Below are 18,755 nucleotides of genomic sequence, written 5' to 3'. Positions count from 1 at the left end.
TTCCAGGACGTAACCCAGGCCTTGGAGCAGCTGAAGCCCAGGCTGGTGGCTCTGTGCTTGAGTAAAAAGAGGCTGGGTGAAGGGGATCTGCTGGAGGGAGAGGTGGCTAACCTCCAGAAGGACCAGGGAGAATACATAGAGCAGGCTGCAGAGAAAAAGGCTACACTGGAGAAACTGCTGGCACTATGGCAAAAGTAAGGAGACAATGTGTGTGTGTGTTTGTGCATGCGTACACCCGTGTGTGTATGCATGTCTGTGTCTGCGTGTGTGTGTGTGTGTGTGTGTGTGTGTGTGTGTGTGTGTGTGTGTGTGTGTGTGTGTGTGTGTGTGTATACAGGAGACCTCATCTGGTACCCTGGAGGTTTTTGTATTGGGGATTAGTAGTGCAGTACTGGGTGCTGTGGAGAGATAGGACTTTCCCTTTATGTCCCTGTCACTGACAGACAGCAGTAACACACAGACATGGGCTGCCCACTCATAATGGAAGTGTGTGTGTGTGTGTGTGTGTGTGTGTGTGTGTGTGTGTGTGTGTGTAAAATCACTAGGGAAGCCAAGACAGTAAAAAAGCCATATTACAACCTATGTTGTGATAATTGCATTGTTTGCCCTATAACCCATTCGTTCATATGTCACCGTGATATACAATAAGGCCGAGACAACAAAAAGACAACATTTACACAGTGGCGGAATAAATTCAACGACACCTACATTTGTTTAATCACAAAACTGGAGAGCAACATCTGTCCGGTGAAGAGCACAAAGCAAATATTGCATGTAACAAACAGTTACATGACCTACAGCATGGTCAAGCAAGTTAATGTTTTCGACAGTTTACTAAACAATAACTGATTTAGAACCACAGTGTTACCACAAGTCAGCAGAAAGACAACAGGAGCACTGCCTCCGCTATTCCAGCACCATTTCAACTTAAACGTTTAAACATCATCAAATCAACAAGGCTATATATGCTTAGTTGAATACAATGAAAACAATTTTACATACAATCCAATCAATGTTGCAAAATATCATGTGGCTGTCCATGGTACTGATTTCTGTGTGTGTGTGTGTGTGTGTGTGTGTGCATGCGCAAGTAAAACATTTTTTTAAATCTACTTGTAGACTAGTTGAACGCCAATGCCATCCTCCTCTCTTTCATGTTGGCAAAACGGTCTATGGCTCTCTCATACAGTATGCTTTTAGTTTTTGTTGGAATAGGCTACCTAGCTAAAATGCTTGTTAGCCTAACTTCCTCGCATGGGCAACAGTGAACCAGCTAATTTAGCTAGCTAGTTAACATGAGCCTACTAGGCTATATCTAGGCTACATATTGAACTTCAATCATCTCAGGCCAGTGGCACAATATAAACATTTATGGTTAGATCAGAATCGCAGTCATAATCATTGGCCTTGTTGTAGAAATTCTACACAGGGACACTTTAAGTCAATCTTAAATGAATCATTGTTTATTAACAGTTAACTGGAGAGGTTCCAACAAACTTGATGCACCATAGTACACGTCTGTCAGGAGCTCTATCGGGGCAGTCCCGTTAGATCTCTTATATACTGCTTACAGACACGTTACATAGGCATGATTTAGCTTATTCATCATTCATAATTAATTCATCCTTAACGTTTGGTTCATGCATGTGACCGACCAGTACTGGTTCATGCATGTGACAGACCAATACCTCACGAGGCGTTTTGCTGCGACAGGACAACCCACAATTGAGCTCAGCTTAACACTCATTGGCTAATTCTTTAAAAAATGTATCCGGTGAGATTCAGCCACTTGCGAATTGAAGGAAAATTATGAAAACACAGAGATATTAGTCAAATATTTGGGGAAGCCTGGCTTCCCTTAGCAACCATGAATACACACCACTGTTGTGTGTGTGTGTCAGTAATATTATATTATGAACTAGAAGGTGTGTATTGGGTAAATATTTTTGCTACCAATTGTACTAGACCTTATTTCCTGTCTGGTATTTAAAAGTGTCCTCTATCCTGTTTGTCTCAGGTATGAGAAGGAGAGTTTCAGTCTCAGGTCCTGGTTAGACAGATGTGAGTCTGTCTGCTGTCCAGACACTCACCTCCTCTCTACAGACAAAGCAAAGCTGATGAATGAGCTGCAAACTGTACAGGTAAAAAGTGTTAACATCAATCCACAATCATATTTCAATAAATAAATTATAATAAATTATACTTATTTAATCATATTTTATGATATTACAGGAAATGCAGAGTGATTTGCAGTCCCATGAAGCTTCTCTGCAGGGTGTGGTGAGTTTGGGGGCGTGTCTCTACCCTACAGCACCAGAGGGGCGGGTCAGAGAACTCACTGATGACATCACACAGCTGGAGGAGAGATACACCTCAATGAAAGACAGTATAACACAAAGGTTAGGAAGTGTGTTGTGTTCAATCTGACATAATACACCTACAGTATATATACAGATTACCAAAGTAGGATTTCCCATCAAGGCCACTTTTTTACCACTTGGTACACACACACTTACACCTCTCTCCTCTGCAGGCTGCAGCAGCTGCAGACACACCTGTCTCAGGTGGAGCTCTTTGACGAGGCCCTGCTGACCCTCACCCAGTGGAGCGAGAACTTCCTGTCTGTCCTCAGAACCACTTCCCAGGTCAACATAGCTGACCTGCAGAGTGCTGTCACCCAGGTCAAGGTGAGTTAGACTAAGTTTTTTGCCTGAATTGTGTCTTAATTGTGCTATAAACCCTTTGAGATGACAAGGATTGATCCTGTAAAATAGATGATGAATTTGTACGTGAATGTTGATGTTGATGCTTTTAGGCTAAACTCTTCACTGCCTTTCCCAGGAGCATGAGGAGTCTCTCCAGGAGCAGACAGCCCTGAGAGAGACCCTGCAGCAGAGAGAGTCCTCCCTCCTCTCCTTCTCCTCCCCAGAGGCCCAGCAGCAGCTCCAGGGCCAGAGGGAGGACTGCCTGCAGCCCCTCAGTGAAGTCCAACGCCTGCTCCTCCTCCGTGGGGAGAGCCTGGCTGAGCTGGGGGTATTCCTCCAGAGCCACGGAGCTGCAGCCGTGGCGGTCAGGGGCCTCCGGGAGGCTGTGGAGGGCAGGGGGAGCTGGGAGCGATCGAAGGCTGAGGAGCTGCACCGCGGGCTGGGGGAGGTGGCCGGGGACGTGGCCCGTCTGGAGGCCCAGGCGGTGGGGTTGGATGGGAGGCTCAGCAAGGCCCACCTCCACCTGAGTGGGGCGGAATGGAAAGGCTCCAAGGAGGGGGGTCTGGGTCAAGGTCCCGCCCAGGGGAGGACGTCGTGCAGGGGCCAGGCTGTGGCCCTCATGGTGGCCCTGGAGGGGGTGCAGCGGGGCCTGGGGTGGAGGCAGAGCGAGGCAGAGGCCCTGGGGGCGCTGTGGACCTCCTTCAGGGAGAGGAGGGAGGAGGTGATGAGGAGTCTGAGGGAGCTGGAGGAGAGGGCCAGGCAGGAGGGGGCCAGAGAGAGCAGCGTACAAGCCTTTCAGAACAGGTACAACTAATATCTCTCATAATATAGACACTGCCAGTGGCAGAATACAACAAAAATACAGCCTTTTACATCTAATTTTATGGTTTACAGTGAGGGAAAAAAGTATTTGATCCCCTGCTGATTTTGTACGTTCGCCCACTGACAAAGAAATGATCAGTCTATAATTTTAATGGTAGGGTTATTTGAACAGTGAGAGACAGAATAACAACAACAAAAATCCAGAAAAATGCATGTCAAAAATGTTATAAATTGATTTGCATTTTAATGAGGGAAATAAGTATTTGACCCCCTCTCAATCAGAAAGATTTCTGGCTCCCAGGTGTCTTTTATACAGGTAACGAGCTGAGATTAGGAGCACACTCTTAAAGGGAGTGCTCCTAATCTCAGCTTGTTACCTGTAAAAAGACACCTGTCCACAGAAGCAATCAATCAATCAGATTCCAAACTCTCCACCATGGCCAAGACCAAAGAGCTCTCCAAGGATGTCAGGGACAAGATTGTAGACCTACACAAGGCTGGAATGGGCTACAAGACCATCGCCAAGCAGCTTGGTGAGAAGGTGACAACAGTTGGTGCGATTATTCGCAAATGGAAGAAATACAAAATAACTGTCAATCTCCCTCGGCCTGGGGCTCCATGCAAGATCTCCCCTCATGGAGTTGCAGTGATCATGAGAACGGTGAGGAATCAGCCCAGAACTACACGGGAGGATCTTGTCAATGATCTCAAGGCAGCTGGGACCATAGTCACCAAGAAAACAATTGGTAACACATTACGCCGTGAAGGACTGAAATCCTGCAGCGCCCGCAAGGTCCCCCTGCTCAAGAAAGCACATATACAGGGCCGTCTGAAGTTTGCCAATGAACATCTGAATGATTCAGAGCAGAACTGGGTGAAAGTGTTGTGGTCAGATGAGACCAAAATGGAGCTCTTTGGCATCAACTCAACTCGCCGTGTTTGGAGGAGGAGGAATGCTGTCGATGACCCCAAGAACACCATCCCCACCGTTAAACATGGAGGTGGAAACTTTATGCTTTGGGGGTGTTTTTCTGCTAACGGGACAGGACAACTTCACCGCATCAAAGGGACGATGGACGGCGCCATGTACCGTCAAATCTTGGGTGAGAACCTCCTTCCCTCAGCCAGGGCATTGAAAATGGGTTGTGGATGGGTATTCCAGCATGACAATGACCCAAAACACACGGCCAAGGCAACAAAGGAGTGGGTCAAGAAGAAGCACATTAAGGTCCTGGAGTGGCCTAGCCAGTCTCCAGACCTTAATCCCATAGAAAATCTGTGGAGGGAGCTGAAGGTTCGAGTTGCCAAATGTCAGGCTCGAAACCTTAATGACTTGGAGAAGATCTGCAAAGAGGAGTGGGACAAAAATCCCTCCTGAGATGTGTGCAAACCTGGTGGCCAACTACAAGAAACGTCTGACCTCTGTGATTGCCAACAAGGGTTTTGCCACCAAGTACTAAGTCATGTTTTGCAGAGGGGTCAAATACTTATTTCCCTCATTAAAATGGAAATCAATTTATAACATTTTTGACATGCGTTTTTCTGGATTTTTTTGTTGCTATTCTGTCTCTCACTGTTCAAATAAACCTACCATTAAAATTATAGACTGATCATGTCTTTGTCAGTGGGCAAACGTACAAAATCAGCAGGGGATCAAATACTTTTTTCCCTCACTGTATATATGTTGTATACATTGAGTTAAATCCCCACTGTCCCCTGTCTCTTCTCCCCAGTCTGCGATTCTTTGTCCAGTTGGAGGATGAGCTTCAGTCTCTGCAGCATTCCCAGCAGTGGCTAAGGGAGAGGGGAAGCCAGCTGGCCCAGAGAGACAGTGAGCTGGCTGGGGAGGCCCTCAGGGAGGTGGGCCTGGTGGAAACAGCCTGGGAGAATGTCAGGAAGATCATCACTGATGGGTGAGGGAGGGAGTGGGGGAGGGGAGAGGATGGGATGGGCTGGTTGGGTGGTGAAGTAGATCCAGCATTTGTTATTGTGTCAGTCAGCTCACTATGATGAACATGAGGCAGTAGCTGGGGTCTCTGTGCATTGTTTCAGAAAAAGTTACATTTACTTTGTCAATGAACAAAATGTTTTCTTCATATTTTCCATTTGTCCAGAGAGGATTGTTACCTGTTCACAGTCTTAGTTACATCAAGTTGTCATTGTTGTCTCTCCCCCTCCAGTCAGGAGCGGTGTGGACACCTGGTGGAGCTGCTACGTCACTTCCATTCCCTCAGGTCCACCCTCAGTACCACTGTAGAGAACGCCTTGACCGTCACCCACAACCAGCCTGACCACAACCACAACCCAGAGGAGGCCAGGAGAATACTCTCACGGGTCAGTCACACTGTAATTAACCGTGGTCCTCTGTAGCTCAGCTGGTAGAGCATGGCGCTTGTAACGCCAAGGTAGTGGGTTCGATCCCCGGGACCACCCATACACAAAAATGTATGCACGCATGACTGTAAGTCGCTTTGGATAAAAGCGTCTGCTAAATGGCATATTATTTATTATTATTCTCCAACAGTAGAGTCCTATCTACTGTATTGTAATGAATGGTACTGATACAATAGCAGGTATATCAATATTTCACATGCTTGTAATACAGTTAAAGCAATGCCTTATACAGTCAGATAAACTGTAGAGTCACATATGGTTCTTATAGTACAGTCAGCCTACAATGCTTTTGGGATAATATCTATGCTGTGGTTTCCACCTAGTGGCAAAGTGTTGTCATTACATAAATGTATCTCCTGTCTCAACAGCACGAGGCAGTGATAGCTGAGCTGAGAGGAAGACAGGAGGACATGGACCTGTTAATCAGTTCAGGAGAGGACCTGCAGAGAGAGCTGGAGAACGTTCCACACTGTGACTCCAACAGCATCCAGAGAGGCATGGAGACACTCAGGGACCAGTGGCTGCAGGTGAGGGAGCTAGGATGGGGAAGAGAGCTTAGGGTTTAATTTCTTCTGGGTGTAGATGGTTTTGTAATTCACTTTGGAGGCAACAGATTGTTAAATCACAATCTTTCACTCTTCCTCTGTACATATATGTTTGTTAGTCTATCTCATTCCCTCCCCCCCCTCTCTCTCTCTCTCTCTCTCTCTCTCCTCCTGTGGGATTCAGCCGACTGCTCAGCTGTCACAAATGAGCATGCAATATCAACAAGTCTAGACATGTTGTCTGCCTTTCTCACTCTCCCCCCTATCTTTATCTCTCTACCTCGCTACCTCTTGAAAACAAAGATTGACTCTTTCTCTCTATCTCCTTCTCTTAATTACAGGCCAATAACTGTCAAGAGAGAGAGACAGAGATTCTGAAAGCTGTTGTTGAACTAGCAGATATATAAATGGTCAATTGATTGGTCTGTGTGCTTGTCCTGTCCTGTAGGTATCAGAGAGGATCCAGACCAACACTGAGAGACTAGGCCATTGTGTGTCCCTATTGGATGACCTTAAGACCATGGAACGGGACATCGACCAATGGGCAGAAGCCTCCATCGCTGACCTCACTGAGGGTGTGGCCAATCTTAGTGACAGGCAGGGGACAGAGACACACCTTGCCACTTTCCAGGTTAGACCCAGCTGGGCGGTCTAGTCTAGTATGGATGAAGGTCATCACATTGTTCACTGTTGCTAGACCTAATGTAAAAAGAAAATCCAAGGATGCCAGTTGAAAGAGTCTCTTACTGTGTTGTATCAGGCCGAGGTGGAGAGGAGAGAACAGAGGCTGGATGACCTGCAGGAGAGGGTGACCAAGCTCAAGGACCTGGCCAAGCTCCAGGAGACCCCCATCCAGCTGCAGGTAAGTTTTGGGTTCAGAGGCCATGTTATCCAACATGTTATCCTCAGCAGGAGGAGACTTAACCAAGCAACTTGTGGAGAATGTCAACCATATGTCTCTCTGTTTCTCTCAGGTGATGGAGTGTGACCTGAGGAAGAAGATCAGTCATGCCCAGGAGGTGTTTGACCAGGCCAGACATTCTCTGACCTACTTCAGCTTCCAGAAGCAGCGCTTGGAGGACCTCATGTCCCAGATGGCCGAGCGGCTGGAGACCGTGGAGAGCTCATTGTCTGACCTGACTGAACCCTCCGGACCAGAGGATATGATTAGAGTCAAGGTATAATATTACCAATATTACCCGTTCCATTTCAACCAACCAGAATACCACATCTTGATGAAAGGATTTTTCTTCCCAGTCTCTCAGTTTTATAGAGTGTATAGAACTTTGACAAATGGTGAATTTGACTGTTTATCACTTTCAATGATCACAGAAATCCGTTCAAATACCATTGTAGGTATGTTATTTCCTATCCTAAGCTAGTAAAAATCTATTCTATTGAATTCTATTTCCAGCCACCCCTGAGTGACAGTCAATACCCTCTCTCCCCTTCCCTCTCCCCAGGATCTCCAAAGTGCCCTCCAGCAGCAGAGGGGTGATATAGACATGGCCAGAGAGACGCTGAGCTCCCTCTGTAGGTCCCACCCCTCCCAGGAGCTTACCCATATGTCCTCTGACCTCACCCTGCTGGCCAAGAGGACCGAGGCTGCAGCCCAGCTCAGCTCCAGGACCCGTGGGACTCTGCAAGACGCACTGCAGCTGCGTTTCAACAGTGAGGAGAGGGTTAAAACTGGGTTTTATGCTGTTATATTTACGTGCTAAAGGTTGATTTCCCATTGTAAGTTTCAAATAGATATAAATTCAATTCCCAGTGTTTGCTGTCTCCCATCCAAACGGCCCCCTCTTCATTGTAACCCTTGCTTGTATTACTGTATACAGACTCTGTGGATGGACAATAGCAGAGCAGCCAGGGGACAATGTAAGAATAGATTGCATAAAGTAGGACACATGAAAACACCAACGAGGAGCTGACATGATAAAGTAGCTCAGGACACTGGGGATAGAATAAAGGCTGCGTTATACTGCCTCATACATAACAAAGGAGTTATGACAGATTGATCCCTGTAAAGACCTTTTATCTGTACCATATAGCATCACATGTTGCTTTTAAATGCTACTGGTGCCTTAGATTGCATTTTGATTAGCCTTGACTTTCCCCAGGGCACACACAAACTGCACTGACACACTGTCTGGCACACACACACCTGTGCCTCTGAGAGTAATGTCGATCTCGTCACCGGTGCTCTCAGGGGAGTAATTTGGGCTTGTTGCCAAGGCAACCATGTGCTGCACCATGCAGACACACCCACACATCCCATCTGCCTCACAGAATCTCTCCTCCCTCGCCCTCCCTTGTTCGCTGACACAATCTCTCCCTTTCTCCCTCTACTCTCTCTCCGCCTCAATTCTCCTTCCCCTTGTCTACCATATCTTCTCCCTCATCCTCTCACTCCTTCTCTCTTCTGTTCTCATCCTGTTTCTCGTTCATTTGTTCTTTCCATCTGAGCAGAGGTCGTTCAAGAGTTTAACTCCTGGCTCTCTGAACGGAAGGCGGAGCTAAAAGAATGTTCTGACCAATCAGGAGATGTCACCTCCCTGGGAACCAAGGTGGAGAGGCTAAAGGTACTGTCAATCATATTTAACTGTTGTTAAGTGTTTATACTATTATTGTTACTGCTCTGTTATCTATGCTATACTGCTTTAGTACTGGTCTAAACTATTCACCACCTTTCCCCTCCTGTCCCCCAGGTGGCGCTGGAGCATGTGGAGGAGGGCGAGCAGCACCTGGGCCAGGTGTGTGACGAGGCAGAGAGGCTGCTGCTCCACCTGCCTAAGGCGGGGTCGGGACAGGTGCAGGAGCGCCTCTCTTCTTGCCTGAGAGACTGGGAGGGGTACAAGGAGGGGTGCAGACAGACCCAACAAGACCTGGAGGAGGGAATTGCTCTACTGACAGGGTGAGTGTGTTTGTATGTGTCTAGCAGATTGTCCTACCAGAATTGTAAGTGTGAGTTTGTGTAACACAAATTACCCTGTTTATTCTGAGAATGTAGAAGAATGATGTTGTTTTGTTGTGTAATGATGCTAAATAATTTCCCAAAGGAAATCAAAGTGTTCTAGCTAACTAACTTCGCTTGTTTTAGTTGTAGTCACATTGGCAGTGTTCCTCTTTCCCAGGTTTGAGGGCCGTGTGGAGGGGCTAAGGGACTGGCTGGAACAGATGGAGCGTAGCCTGAAGAGAGAGCCTCCTCTGGGGGGAGTGGAGCAGCCAGGAGTCCCTGACAGCACTGACGAGCTGGAGAGAGTGGAGGAGATCCACAGAAAGCTGCTGACAAAGAGGTTTGTGTTTGTTGAGTTCTAAATTAAAGAGCCTTAAATAGCACTGAGATGAGACATTCATCTTGATAAAGCATGGAGGTGGTAAATGTTGCTGCAATGTTGTTATATTTCATTATCGGTAACTGACATACTGTATACACACACTGTATGCTAGTCAGTCATTGATTCACCTTAAGTTGTTGCTTTACCATCTCTCTCTCCCCCCAGGAGTTCTCTGGATCGTCTCAGCCAGGAGGCCCAGTCTCTGCGTGAGGCAGGTCGAGGCTGTGGAGGGGAGGTGAAGGCCACAGCCCAGCTCCAGACCCACCACCAGGCCTTGCTGCAGGGGACCAGGGAGCGCCTGAGAGGCTGCCTGGAGAGCCAGGCGTTCGGAGAGACCCTGCATGGGGTGTGGCTCTGGCTGGAGGACATCCAGGAGCGGCTGGGAAGTCTGGGGAGCACCATGGGCAACAAGAAGGAGCTGGAAGAGAGGCTGGAGCAAGTGCAGGTATGTAAGGAGGGAGCAATGCCCCCCCACACGCACACACACACAAACTCACACAAACACACTCGGACACACACTTAACACATTTGTTGATCTACATACCCTTTCACACACTCTCCACATTCTGCATACACCCCCCACACCCACTGTGACTGGAGTTATACATTGCTGTAGTTCTTTAAACAGACACAAGAGAGCGCTGTTGTTTACTACTGTACAGGAAGTCTTCCTGCCTGAACACAGTACTGTAATACTGACCTTCCCCTCTGACCCTTTTGTTGATCCATTCAGGACATCCTGCTTCTGAAGGGTGAGGGCGAGGTGAAGCTGAACATGGCGGTGGGGAAGAGTGAATTGGCCATCAGGAGCAGCAGTGGGGAGGCGGGACAGGAAGTGATCCGCTCTCAGCTGCAGGAAGTGGAGGACGTGTGGGCCACGCTGCTGGTGACCGCCATGAGCTGCCACAGGTAGAGACCCTTCCATTCACCATGTCAACCATAAAGTAATCTGATAATAACCATAACATAACCTAAATATTGTTTCGTAATCTTGAGATTTGACCTCACTTCAACTGATGGTCAATGCTGGCGTATTCTTGCTTGCCAGGCTTGGAGGCTGTCACGATCGTCTTGAAAATGAGCAGACCAATGCGCAGCGTTGCAAGTGAACATGATGACTTTATTAATTAAAGCAACCACGGAAAAACAACAAAAGACGATAGTGAAGTCCAACAGACAAAATACTGAACCTGGAACAAAAACCCACAAACAAACAGTGAAACACAACAGTTTAAATATGGCTCCCAATCAGAGATAACGAGCCGACAGCTGACACTCGTTACCTCCGATTGGGAGTCACACGACACCAATCAACGACCTAGAAATAGACACCCAGAACTCCCAACCTAGAAATAAACGTGACAGACATGCAAACATAAACAATCACCCAAAACCCAACAAAATAACATACACCCTGGCTCAAATACACAAGTCCTGGAGCCAGAGTGTGACAGAGGCTGAGAATGGGACCAGTATTGGCCACAATAACATTAGCGTCTATTATATTTATCATATAAAATCACCTCTTTGGCTTTTGTTTGTTATATTGAGTTTCCAAATGTCACGCCTTTAGGTGTGGTTTAAGATCATCTGTGTTAGAAATCTCTTCTCAGACTGGATTTAATTCATCATATCAGATTTATGTCTAAATGCCATTAATTACAATTAGGTTAAGAACATAATGAGAAGTATTTGTCTCTTTGTATATGTGTCTGTTGTGTATGTGTGTGTGTGTGTGTGTGTGTGTGTGTGTGTGTGTGTGTGTGTGTGTGTGTGTGTGTGTGTGTGTGTGTGTGTGTCTAATTGAGCGATTATCGCCCATCCTGATAGAATGGATTGATCTAATTAGGGACTAAATGGAGGATGGCAAGCAAGAGGGATCTCACATGGGGTGTTTAAGGAGGGGAGGGTTTTTAGTGGGAGCCAAAGGGTGGCAGTTGAAGTGTGTGTGTGTCCAAATATCTGTTTGTGATTTATCTCTTATATCCATCTAATAAAATGTGTCTGTATATTTGTCTACATTTTAATACACATCTACAATATATCTCCCCTCTGTATTATTCCATATGTCTCATCTCTCCTAGTCGTCTGGAGTGGACGGTGGCACAGTGGGGGTGTTACCTGGACAGTGAGGCCCAACTGCAGTGCTGGTTGGAGGCAGTGGAGGGGGACATATGTGGCCCACTCATCCCCCAGCCTGGCCTCAGAGAGAAGGCTTCCCAGCTGGAGAGACTGCGGGCCCTGCTGGCTGACCTCCAGGAACACCAGGGGTCCCTATCCAGTCTGGAGGAGAGGGCGGCAGAGCTCTTCAAGAAGACTGGGGATGCAGCTTTCAGCCAGGAGGCCCGCGCCGAGCTGCAGGTGCAGTTTGATGACCTCATAGCGCTCGTAGAGGTGAGGAAGTTGTTTGTGATGTTGGCTGGATCGTCATCTTGACCAATGTTGTTGTTTTGGGGAACCGTTGGTTAAGATGATTGATGTTTGTGACTGTCTTTATCCTTTAGGAGAGGGTGAGACTATCAGAGGGCGTGGTCAGGGAACACCAGCAGTACCTGGAGACTGTGAGGGAGCTCACTGATTGGCTGATGTCAGCAGGGGAGGAACTACAGCGCTGGTCTGATACATTGGGAGACTCCATCTCTATACAGAGGAGGCTGTCAGAAGTGCGGGTAAGAGGACTCCAGAATACATGATACCCTGGTCCTAAATAAACCCCTAGACACTTCACTTCCCTTACTCATCACCTCTGCTCCACTAGCTAAGCTTTTGGTATTTGTAATTTTATTAGGATCCCCATTAGCTGTGGCAATAGCAGCAGCTACTCTTTCTGGGGTCCATACAAATATAAAACATAATGCAGAACATTAACAGACAAGAACAGCTCAAGGACAGAACTACATAAATGTAACTAGATAAAGCTCTCTAGACAACCTTGTGCTTCTTGTCATAGAATGTCTACATGTACATGTTCATTTACTCATTAATCCAAAGCTATTGATCAATTAGAGTGAAGTTTGTTTAATACATCAAGCGAGACAGATTCTATTTAGCTCGCCAGACATTTCTGACGGCTCAATTGTTCAAATATCCGGTGAAAAGGAACAAGAGAATTGATGTTCATATTTTCCCCTGTTGGTCGATCCCTCCTTCCGCAATTACAGAGGCGAGAAAATGTGTGTGAAAATATTGATTAGCATTTTTATTCACACACTGGGTCTTAATGATCACATTATAAGTGTGTGTGTGCCGTGTCTGTGTGTGAGTTTTTAATGAAAACGGAAATATAAATGCAGGTAGTTCCCTATACTGTATACACAGTAATTGCTGCACTTCTATTTGGCGTATGTGAGCACTCAAAGTGATCATTTCTCCCCGTCAGCGCCTGAATGTGGCTCTCCTCATTTACTCCCTCCATCAGGTTGCTGCTATCACACTAAAGTGTTAGCTTTTCACACTCTCTGCCTCTCCAGCAACACCGCTCCAATCTGAGCAATACATTTTACATTTACATTTTTTGTCATTTAGCAGACGCTCTTATCCAGAGCGACTTACATTTTTTCATACTGGCCCCCCGTGGGAAACGAACCCACAACCCTGGCGTTGCAAGTGCCATGCTCTACCAACTGAGCTACATGATGGTAATTTCCAAACAGTAGCAGTACATGGCTGCGTTGAGTATGGAAAAAAACTGCAACGGTGCTGTTCTGAACCAGTTGAAAAATGTGGAGAGGTTGGGTTGTGGGTTAAATGTACCACTGCCCTTTAAATACGTCACTCATCGCTTCAACCCACACCCACCAAATGGAGCAAACGTACTTCAAAGTCTGTTCAATAATGTTTTTGGGAAACGTGATGTTCAGTACAAACCGCCACGCAACGTAGAAACGTTGAATCGAACTGAATGCGCCCCAGGATTCTCTCCAGACCATTCAGGTTGACAGACTCAGATATTTATAACGTTTTGTAACATTTGTACCCTACTGAGTGACACCTTGGTTTTTTCTGGAGTTCAAAGGGTATAGGAATCACTGGTTTAAAAGAGGACTTTTAGGAATATTGCGCCTATTTGGCTTCCAAGTGTATTTTATAATAATAATAATAATAATATGCCTTTTTTTTTTTACTGATCATCCTTTATTTAATGGATTTGGTATAAGTGGACAGGGATAGGAGTACTATACAGATTATCATTAGACATTAATAAAAACTAAAAACCGAAGCGCTCAGTGTTGTACCATCCCCTATATATCCTTTAATACACACACACAATAATCTGACCCGATGACTTGATTCTCTCAGTAGGTATATTACTGCACTCTGTGCCTCATAGGAGAGGTCCAGGAGTATCAATACATTTCCCTTTCTAGGAGACATCACTGAAACCTTACTGATGTGTGCCGTTCAATAGAGAGGGAAAGAAAAAGAAAATGGGAGAGAGGGAGAAAAATGAAGAGAGAGAAAAGGGGCGAGTGAGTGAGTGGGAGAGAGAGAGAGAGAGAAAAAGAGCATAAGAAGAAAATGGGAGATGGAAAGGAGGGAAAAATAAGAGGAAGAGAATGAAATAATATGAATGAGGAGATACACTGAGGGAGGGAGAGAGAGAGTAAGGTATATAAGGAGGAAAAAGCCCTACCCTATAGGCTGCCTTAAATAGAATCAGCATTAGAATCAGAGACATTTGCGACAGCAGTGGCAGTTACCGTAGCAACTTTTGTTCTTCTCCCTCTCTCCCGCCATCCCTCCACCTCCCTCCCTCCCTCCCTTCACGTTATCAGGAGCGGGTGGAGTGTCGGTTGCTGGAGGGCCGGGATCGTCTCAGTCGCGTGCGTCGGAGCAGTGGAGCCACAGCTGAACACACAGCGGCTGGAGGGTGTGAGGCCATGGACCGCCAGCTAGGGGCGCTAGCCCAGGCTCTGGAGCAGTGGGAGGGGGCCGCCCTGAGAGCCCGCGACGGCCTGGAAAGGGCCCTCGCCACGGCAACGGAGCAGGAGCAGGAGTACGAGCGTCTGACCGCCAGGATGGAGGAGGAGCTTAGGGAGCTTGATGAGCGGCTAAAGGGGTGGAGCCAGGAGCTGAGCAGAGCGGAGGGAAGGAGCAGTGGGGAGGAGGCAGTGGAGGGGTGGCAGCAGGCTAAGGTAAGGGGTGTGTCACTACTACTATCTGGCTATGTTAGAAGGTATACTGTAGTGTAGCTCAAGGCTCTTGAAGGTGGAGCTGTGATGATGATAAACAATGATAATGATGGGGCCCTATTCAATAAGTAATGCAAAGCAATGTTTGTTCTGTTTTGTGCTCTGAGAAAACGTTTGCAGTAAAGCTGGCAGAGAAAGTCTGATCGATGTTGACACACATACTGTACACACACACGCACGGACACACACACACACACACACACGATTTCTCTGTCAGTAATTATCCATTTTATTTGTAAATCCAGACACAAAACAGATTAAATATGTAAATCAGCTGTGATGATTTAGGAGTGACAGCTACAATACCATCTCTGTCTCCTTCTCTTCCTCTCTCTTTCTCTCTCTCTCTCTCTCTCTCTCTCTCTCTCTCTCTCTCTCTTTCTCTCTCTGTTTCTGTCACTCTCTCTTTACATCTCTTAATTTCTCCAGTGCCCTCGCTCACCCCCTCCCCTCTCTTTCTCAATTTTTCTCAATTTTTTCTGTATTCTCTCTCTTTCTGTCTCTGTCACTCTCTGTATATAAACTTGTCTAAACTGAAGTCTCCAGCAGTACAGTAATGTGTTTTCCTGCTGCTGAGGGACTCAGTCTAGTCCCAGTGTGTTTCTGTGGATGTGTTTCCTACTTCCCCCTTCCCTGTCCTTTGATTTACAACAAGCACAGGATGTTTAGAGTTCACTCTCTGTTGTGTCAAGGACACCGTGGCTTAACACTGGAATGTTAGTCGCCTTGACTTTCTCCAATTGTCTCTTTTGTAATTTCTTTGACGTTCTTGATTGGGGGCTGTTTAGGAGGAGAAGGAGAAGTCCTCCCTCTTGTATTTTTCTCCTCCTCTTCTCCGTTTCCTGTATCCTGTAGCCTTGTTTATGTTATCCCTTCGTGTGAGCTCTCCTGCATCTACACGAGCTGACAGCTGAATTCCACCGGGGGAGAGGGAGGAGGGAGAGAGCGAGGGTGAGAGAGAAATAGTGTAAAGTGAGGGAGCAGGGAGAATTAGAGAGGGGGAGAAATAGAGAGGCTAGAGGGAGAGGGAGTAACAGGCAAAGAGAGAGAGAGTGGGAAGGAGATAAATAAGGAGGGAGAGGGGAGGAGAAAGCAACGTGTTTAGAGAGAGAGAGAAAGTGAGAGCGCACAGGCGAGGGGAGGAGAGAGGGAGGGACAGAGACAGAATCCAGAGAGAAAAGGAGAGAGAACAGGGAGTCTAAGCAATGTGAGTAGAACGTGGGAGTGTGAGAGAGAGTGTGTTAGGCAGAGAGAAGGAGTGAGAGAGCGAGAGGAGAAGGAAAAGAGGCAGGGAGGGAGGAGGTGAGTGTTCAGTGGAGGAGCGAGAGAGTGAGGCATTTTCATATTTTTATGGGAGGAGTGAAATAATCATGACTGTGTGAATTGCAGAATGTGAGGCATGTCGAGGAGAGCGGGAGAGGAGAGCTTTATCCAGGCTCCTTCCTGCCTGCAACGGCCATGCTCCCTGAAGAACAGAAATGCTATTGTACCAGCAGTGCCTGAGGACTGAGAAGGAGCACACTAGGGAGTGAATGGAAGTGTGTGTGTGTGGTGACTAGTGTTATGCAGATCCGACGAGGACGGGGGTTCTGCCTGGCCTTGACACATTCTGACACAGGACACACTGAGCTGAGCTGAGCTTGGTGTTCTCTCTTTGGGTCTGTCTGTTTTCAGGAGATACTGGAGGGCTTGCTGAGTGCTGAGCCCATGGCGGACAGGCTGAAGGCTCAACTCAATGACCTGGTCCGCTACTCCAGAGACCTGGGACCCCACTCAGACAGGGTCACTGCTCTCATCAAACAACACAACAGGTAGGTGTGTGTGTACTTGTATTGATTATGGATCCCCAATCCAAGGCAGCAGCTACTCTTCCTTGGGTCCAGCAAAATTAAGGCAGTTATACCATTTTTAAAACATTACAATAGATTTCACAACACATTAAGTGTGTGCCCTCAGGCCACTACTCTACTACCACATATCTACATTTTTACATTTTAGTCATTTAGCAGACGCTCTTATCCAGAGCGACTTACAGTCAGTGAGTGCGTACATTTTTCATACTGGCCCCCCGTGGGAATCGAACCCACAACCCTGGCGTTGCAAGCACCATGCTCTACCAACTGAGCTACAGGAGGCTACAACACAAAATCCCTGTGTACATGTGTGTATAGTGCATATGTTATCGTGTGTGGGTATGCATGTGTCAGTGTATAAACATGTCTGAACTGAAGTCTCCAGCGGTACAGTAATGTGTGTGTGTTGTAATGGGTTGATGGTGACAGGGAACAAGGGGAAGGCGAGACAGAGGCACCGGTTGCTAGGAGACCTCCATCCTCCTTTCCTCTCCACCTCTCTCTGTGTTTTTGTTTTGGTGTTGTTTCCCGGTTTCATTTTATGCTAGGCTAACTGTGCTGTCGAGGAAAGCAAAGCTAATTCACGCTGTCTTATTTACATGCAGATACATTGCATGCTTGTGTATATTGACATATGTGTAATTGCCTGTTATTGAGTCCATATGTATGCCTGCACCCGTTTATCTCTTGTTGACAAACATATCACATGATGCTGTTCAGAGAAAAAACAGGATTTTAGGAATTCCAATAACATGATGAATTAATTAACTTGTATTTACATAATACTTCAGTTTGTTCTAAATGCCTTAGCTTGTTGACTTGAATGTAATGCCTTAGACTTGAATGTAATGCCTTAGCTTGTTGACTTGAATGTAATGCCTTAGCTTGTTGACTTGAATGTAATGCCTTAGCTTGTTGACTTGAATGTAATGCCTTAGCTTGTTGACTTGAATGTAATGCCTTAGCTTGTTGACTTGAATGTAATGCCTTAGCTTGTTGACTTGAATGTAATGCCTTAGCTTGTTGACTTGAATGTAATGCCTTAGCTTGTTGACTTGAATGTAATGCCTTAGCTTGTTGACTTGAATGTAATGCCTTAGCTTGTTGACTTGAATGTAATGCCTTAGCTTGTTGACTTGAATGTAATGCCTTAGCTTGTTGACTTGAATGTAATGCCTTAGCTTGTTGACTTGAATGTAATGCCTTAGCTTGTTGACTTGAATGTAATGCCTTAGCTTGTTGACTTGAATGTAATGCCTTAGCTTGTTGACTTGAATGTAATGCCTTAGCTTGTTGACTTGAATGTATTTAAAACAGAGCAATATGTGTCTGGGTCATAACTAAAACAAAGGGATCGTTTATGGCTGGATGATCCTGGAGTCAAGTCTATTCAGAGGTACCTGAGGTGAACTTGTCATAAGGACAACCCTTTCTCTAGGTTGAAGGCTAAGCTTTCACAGACTTAGCATTTGTGCTGTTTGCATTAAGTGTTGTGGATGGAGCGAGAGAGAGAGAGAGGGAGAGGGAGAGGGCAGCCCTCCTCCTTTGCCCTCCTCCGTTCCTCTTCAAATTTCGTCTGTCACAGCAGAAAAAAGTGCTCCCTACACACATGTTCATTCCCACTGTGAATGCCCCCTCTAGCCTCAAGCACCAATAACACTCAAGGGTGTGTGTGTGTGTGTGTGTGTGTGTCTGTTTGTCTGGGGAGAAGGGTCTGTGTGCTTTTGCCATGTTGTCAGTTTCTCACGTACCTGTCATTGAAACATATGTCTGCTCACCTTGTTCTCTATCTCCTCTCATCCATCTCTTCCTCCATCCCTCCCTCCATGTCTCCCCCTTTCCTTCACACGCTGCCCTCTCTATCTGATCCTGTCTCGTTCATTCATCAATATTCTCTTTGCATCCA

The 18,755-nt window shown here is 46.5% G+C and overlaps 2 protein-coding genes across 6 annotated transcripts in view; both read left to right on the top strand.

Moving 5' to 3' along the window:
* LOC121548701 (nesprin-1-like) overlaps positions 1-3,232 on the top strand; it is a 56,833-nt gene extending 53,601 nt beyond the window's left edge. The window contains exons 35-40 of the mRNA XM_041860230.1: positions 7-194; positions 2,018-2,141; positions 2,233-2,399; positions 2,534-2,687; positions 2,842-3,172; positions 3,213-3,232. Of these exons, the coding sequence (XP_041716164.1) occupies positions 7-194; positions 2,018-2,141; positions 2,233-2,399; positions 2,534-2,687; positions 2,842-3,172; positions 3,213-3,232 (984 nt within the window). The remainder of the gene's footprint in view (positions 1-6; positions 195-2,017; positions 2,142-2,232; positions 2,400-2,533; positions 2,688-2,841; positions 3,173-3,212) is intronic.
* A 36-nt stretch (positions 3,233-3,268) lies between these two features.
* The window catches only part of LOC121548783 (nesprin-1), a 121,462-nt gene continuing 105,975 nt past the window's right edge, over positions 3,269-18,755 (top strand). For 4 of the 5 annotated variants that reach the window (XM_041860349.2, XM_041860348.2, XM_041860347.2 and 1 more), the window contains exons 1-17: positions 3,269-3,509; positions 5,261-5,440; positions 5,708-5,861; positions 6,290-6,448; positions 6,915-7,097; positions 7,227-7,328; positions 7,441-7,644; positions 7,930-8,137; positions 8,936-9,048; positions 9,175-9,380; positions 9,601-9,762; positions 9,970-10,249; positions 10,538-10,713; positions 11,889-12,198; positions 12,309-12,473; positions 14,580-14,939; positions 16,671-16,807. In XM_041860349.2, the coding sequence (XP_041716283.2) occupies positions 3,325-3,509; positions 5,261-5,440; positions 5,708-5,861; positions 6,290-6,448; positions 6,915-7,097; positions 7,227-7,328; positions 7,441-7,644; positions 7,930-8,137; positions 8,936-9,048; positions 9,175-9,380; positions 9,601-9,762; positions 9,970-10,249; positions 10,538-10,713; positions 11,889-12,198; positions 12,309-12,473; positions 14,580-14,939; positions 16,671-16,807 (3,284 nt within the window). In that variant the 5' untranslated portion in view covers positions 3,269-3,324. Of the gene's footprint in view, positions 3,510-5,260; positions 5,441-5,707; positions 5,862-6,289; positions 6,449-6,914; positions 7,098-7,226; positions 7,329-7,440; positions 7,645-7,929; positions 8,138-8,935; positions 9,049-9,174; positions 9,381-9,600; positions 9,763-9,969; positions 10,250-10,537; positions 10,714-11,888; positions 12,199-12,308; positions 12,474-14,579; positions 14,940-16,273; positions 16,299-16,385; positions 16,808-18,755 lie in introns of those variants that run through there. The other variant, XM_041860351.2, reaches the window with a different exon arrangement.

This window comes from Coregonus clupeaformis, chromosome 33, assembly GCF_020615455.1.
Source record: "Coregonus clupeaformis isolate EN_2021a chromosome 33, ASM2061545v1, whole genome shotgun sequence".
NCBI lineage: Eukaryota > Metazoa > Chordata > Actinopteri > Salmoniformes > Salmonidae > Coregonus > Coregonus clupeaformis.
This window is presented reverse-complemented; position numbering and strand designations above follow the sequence as displayed.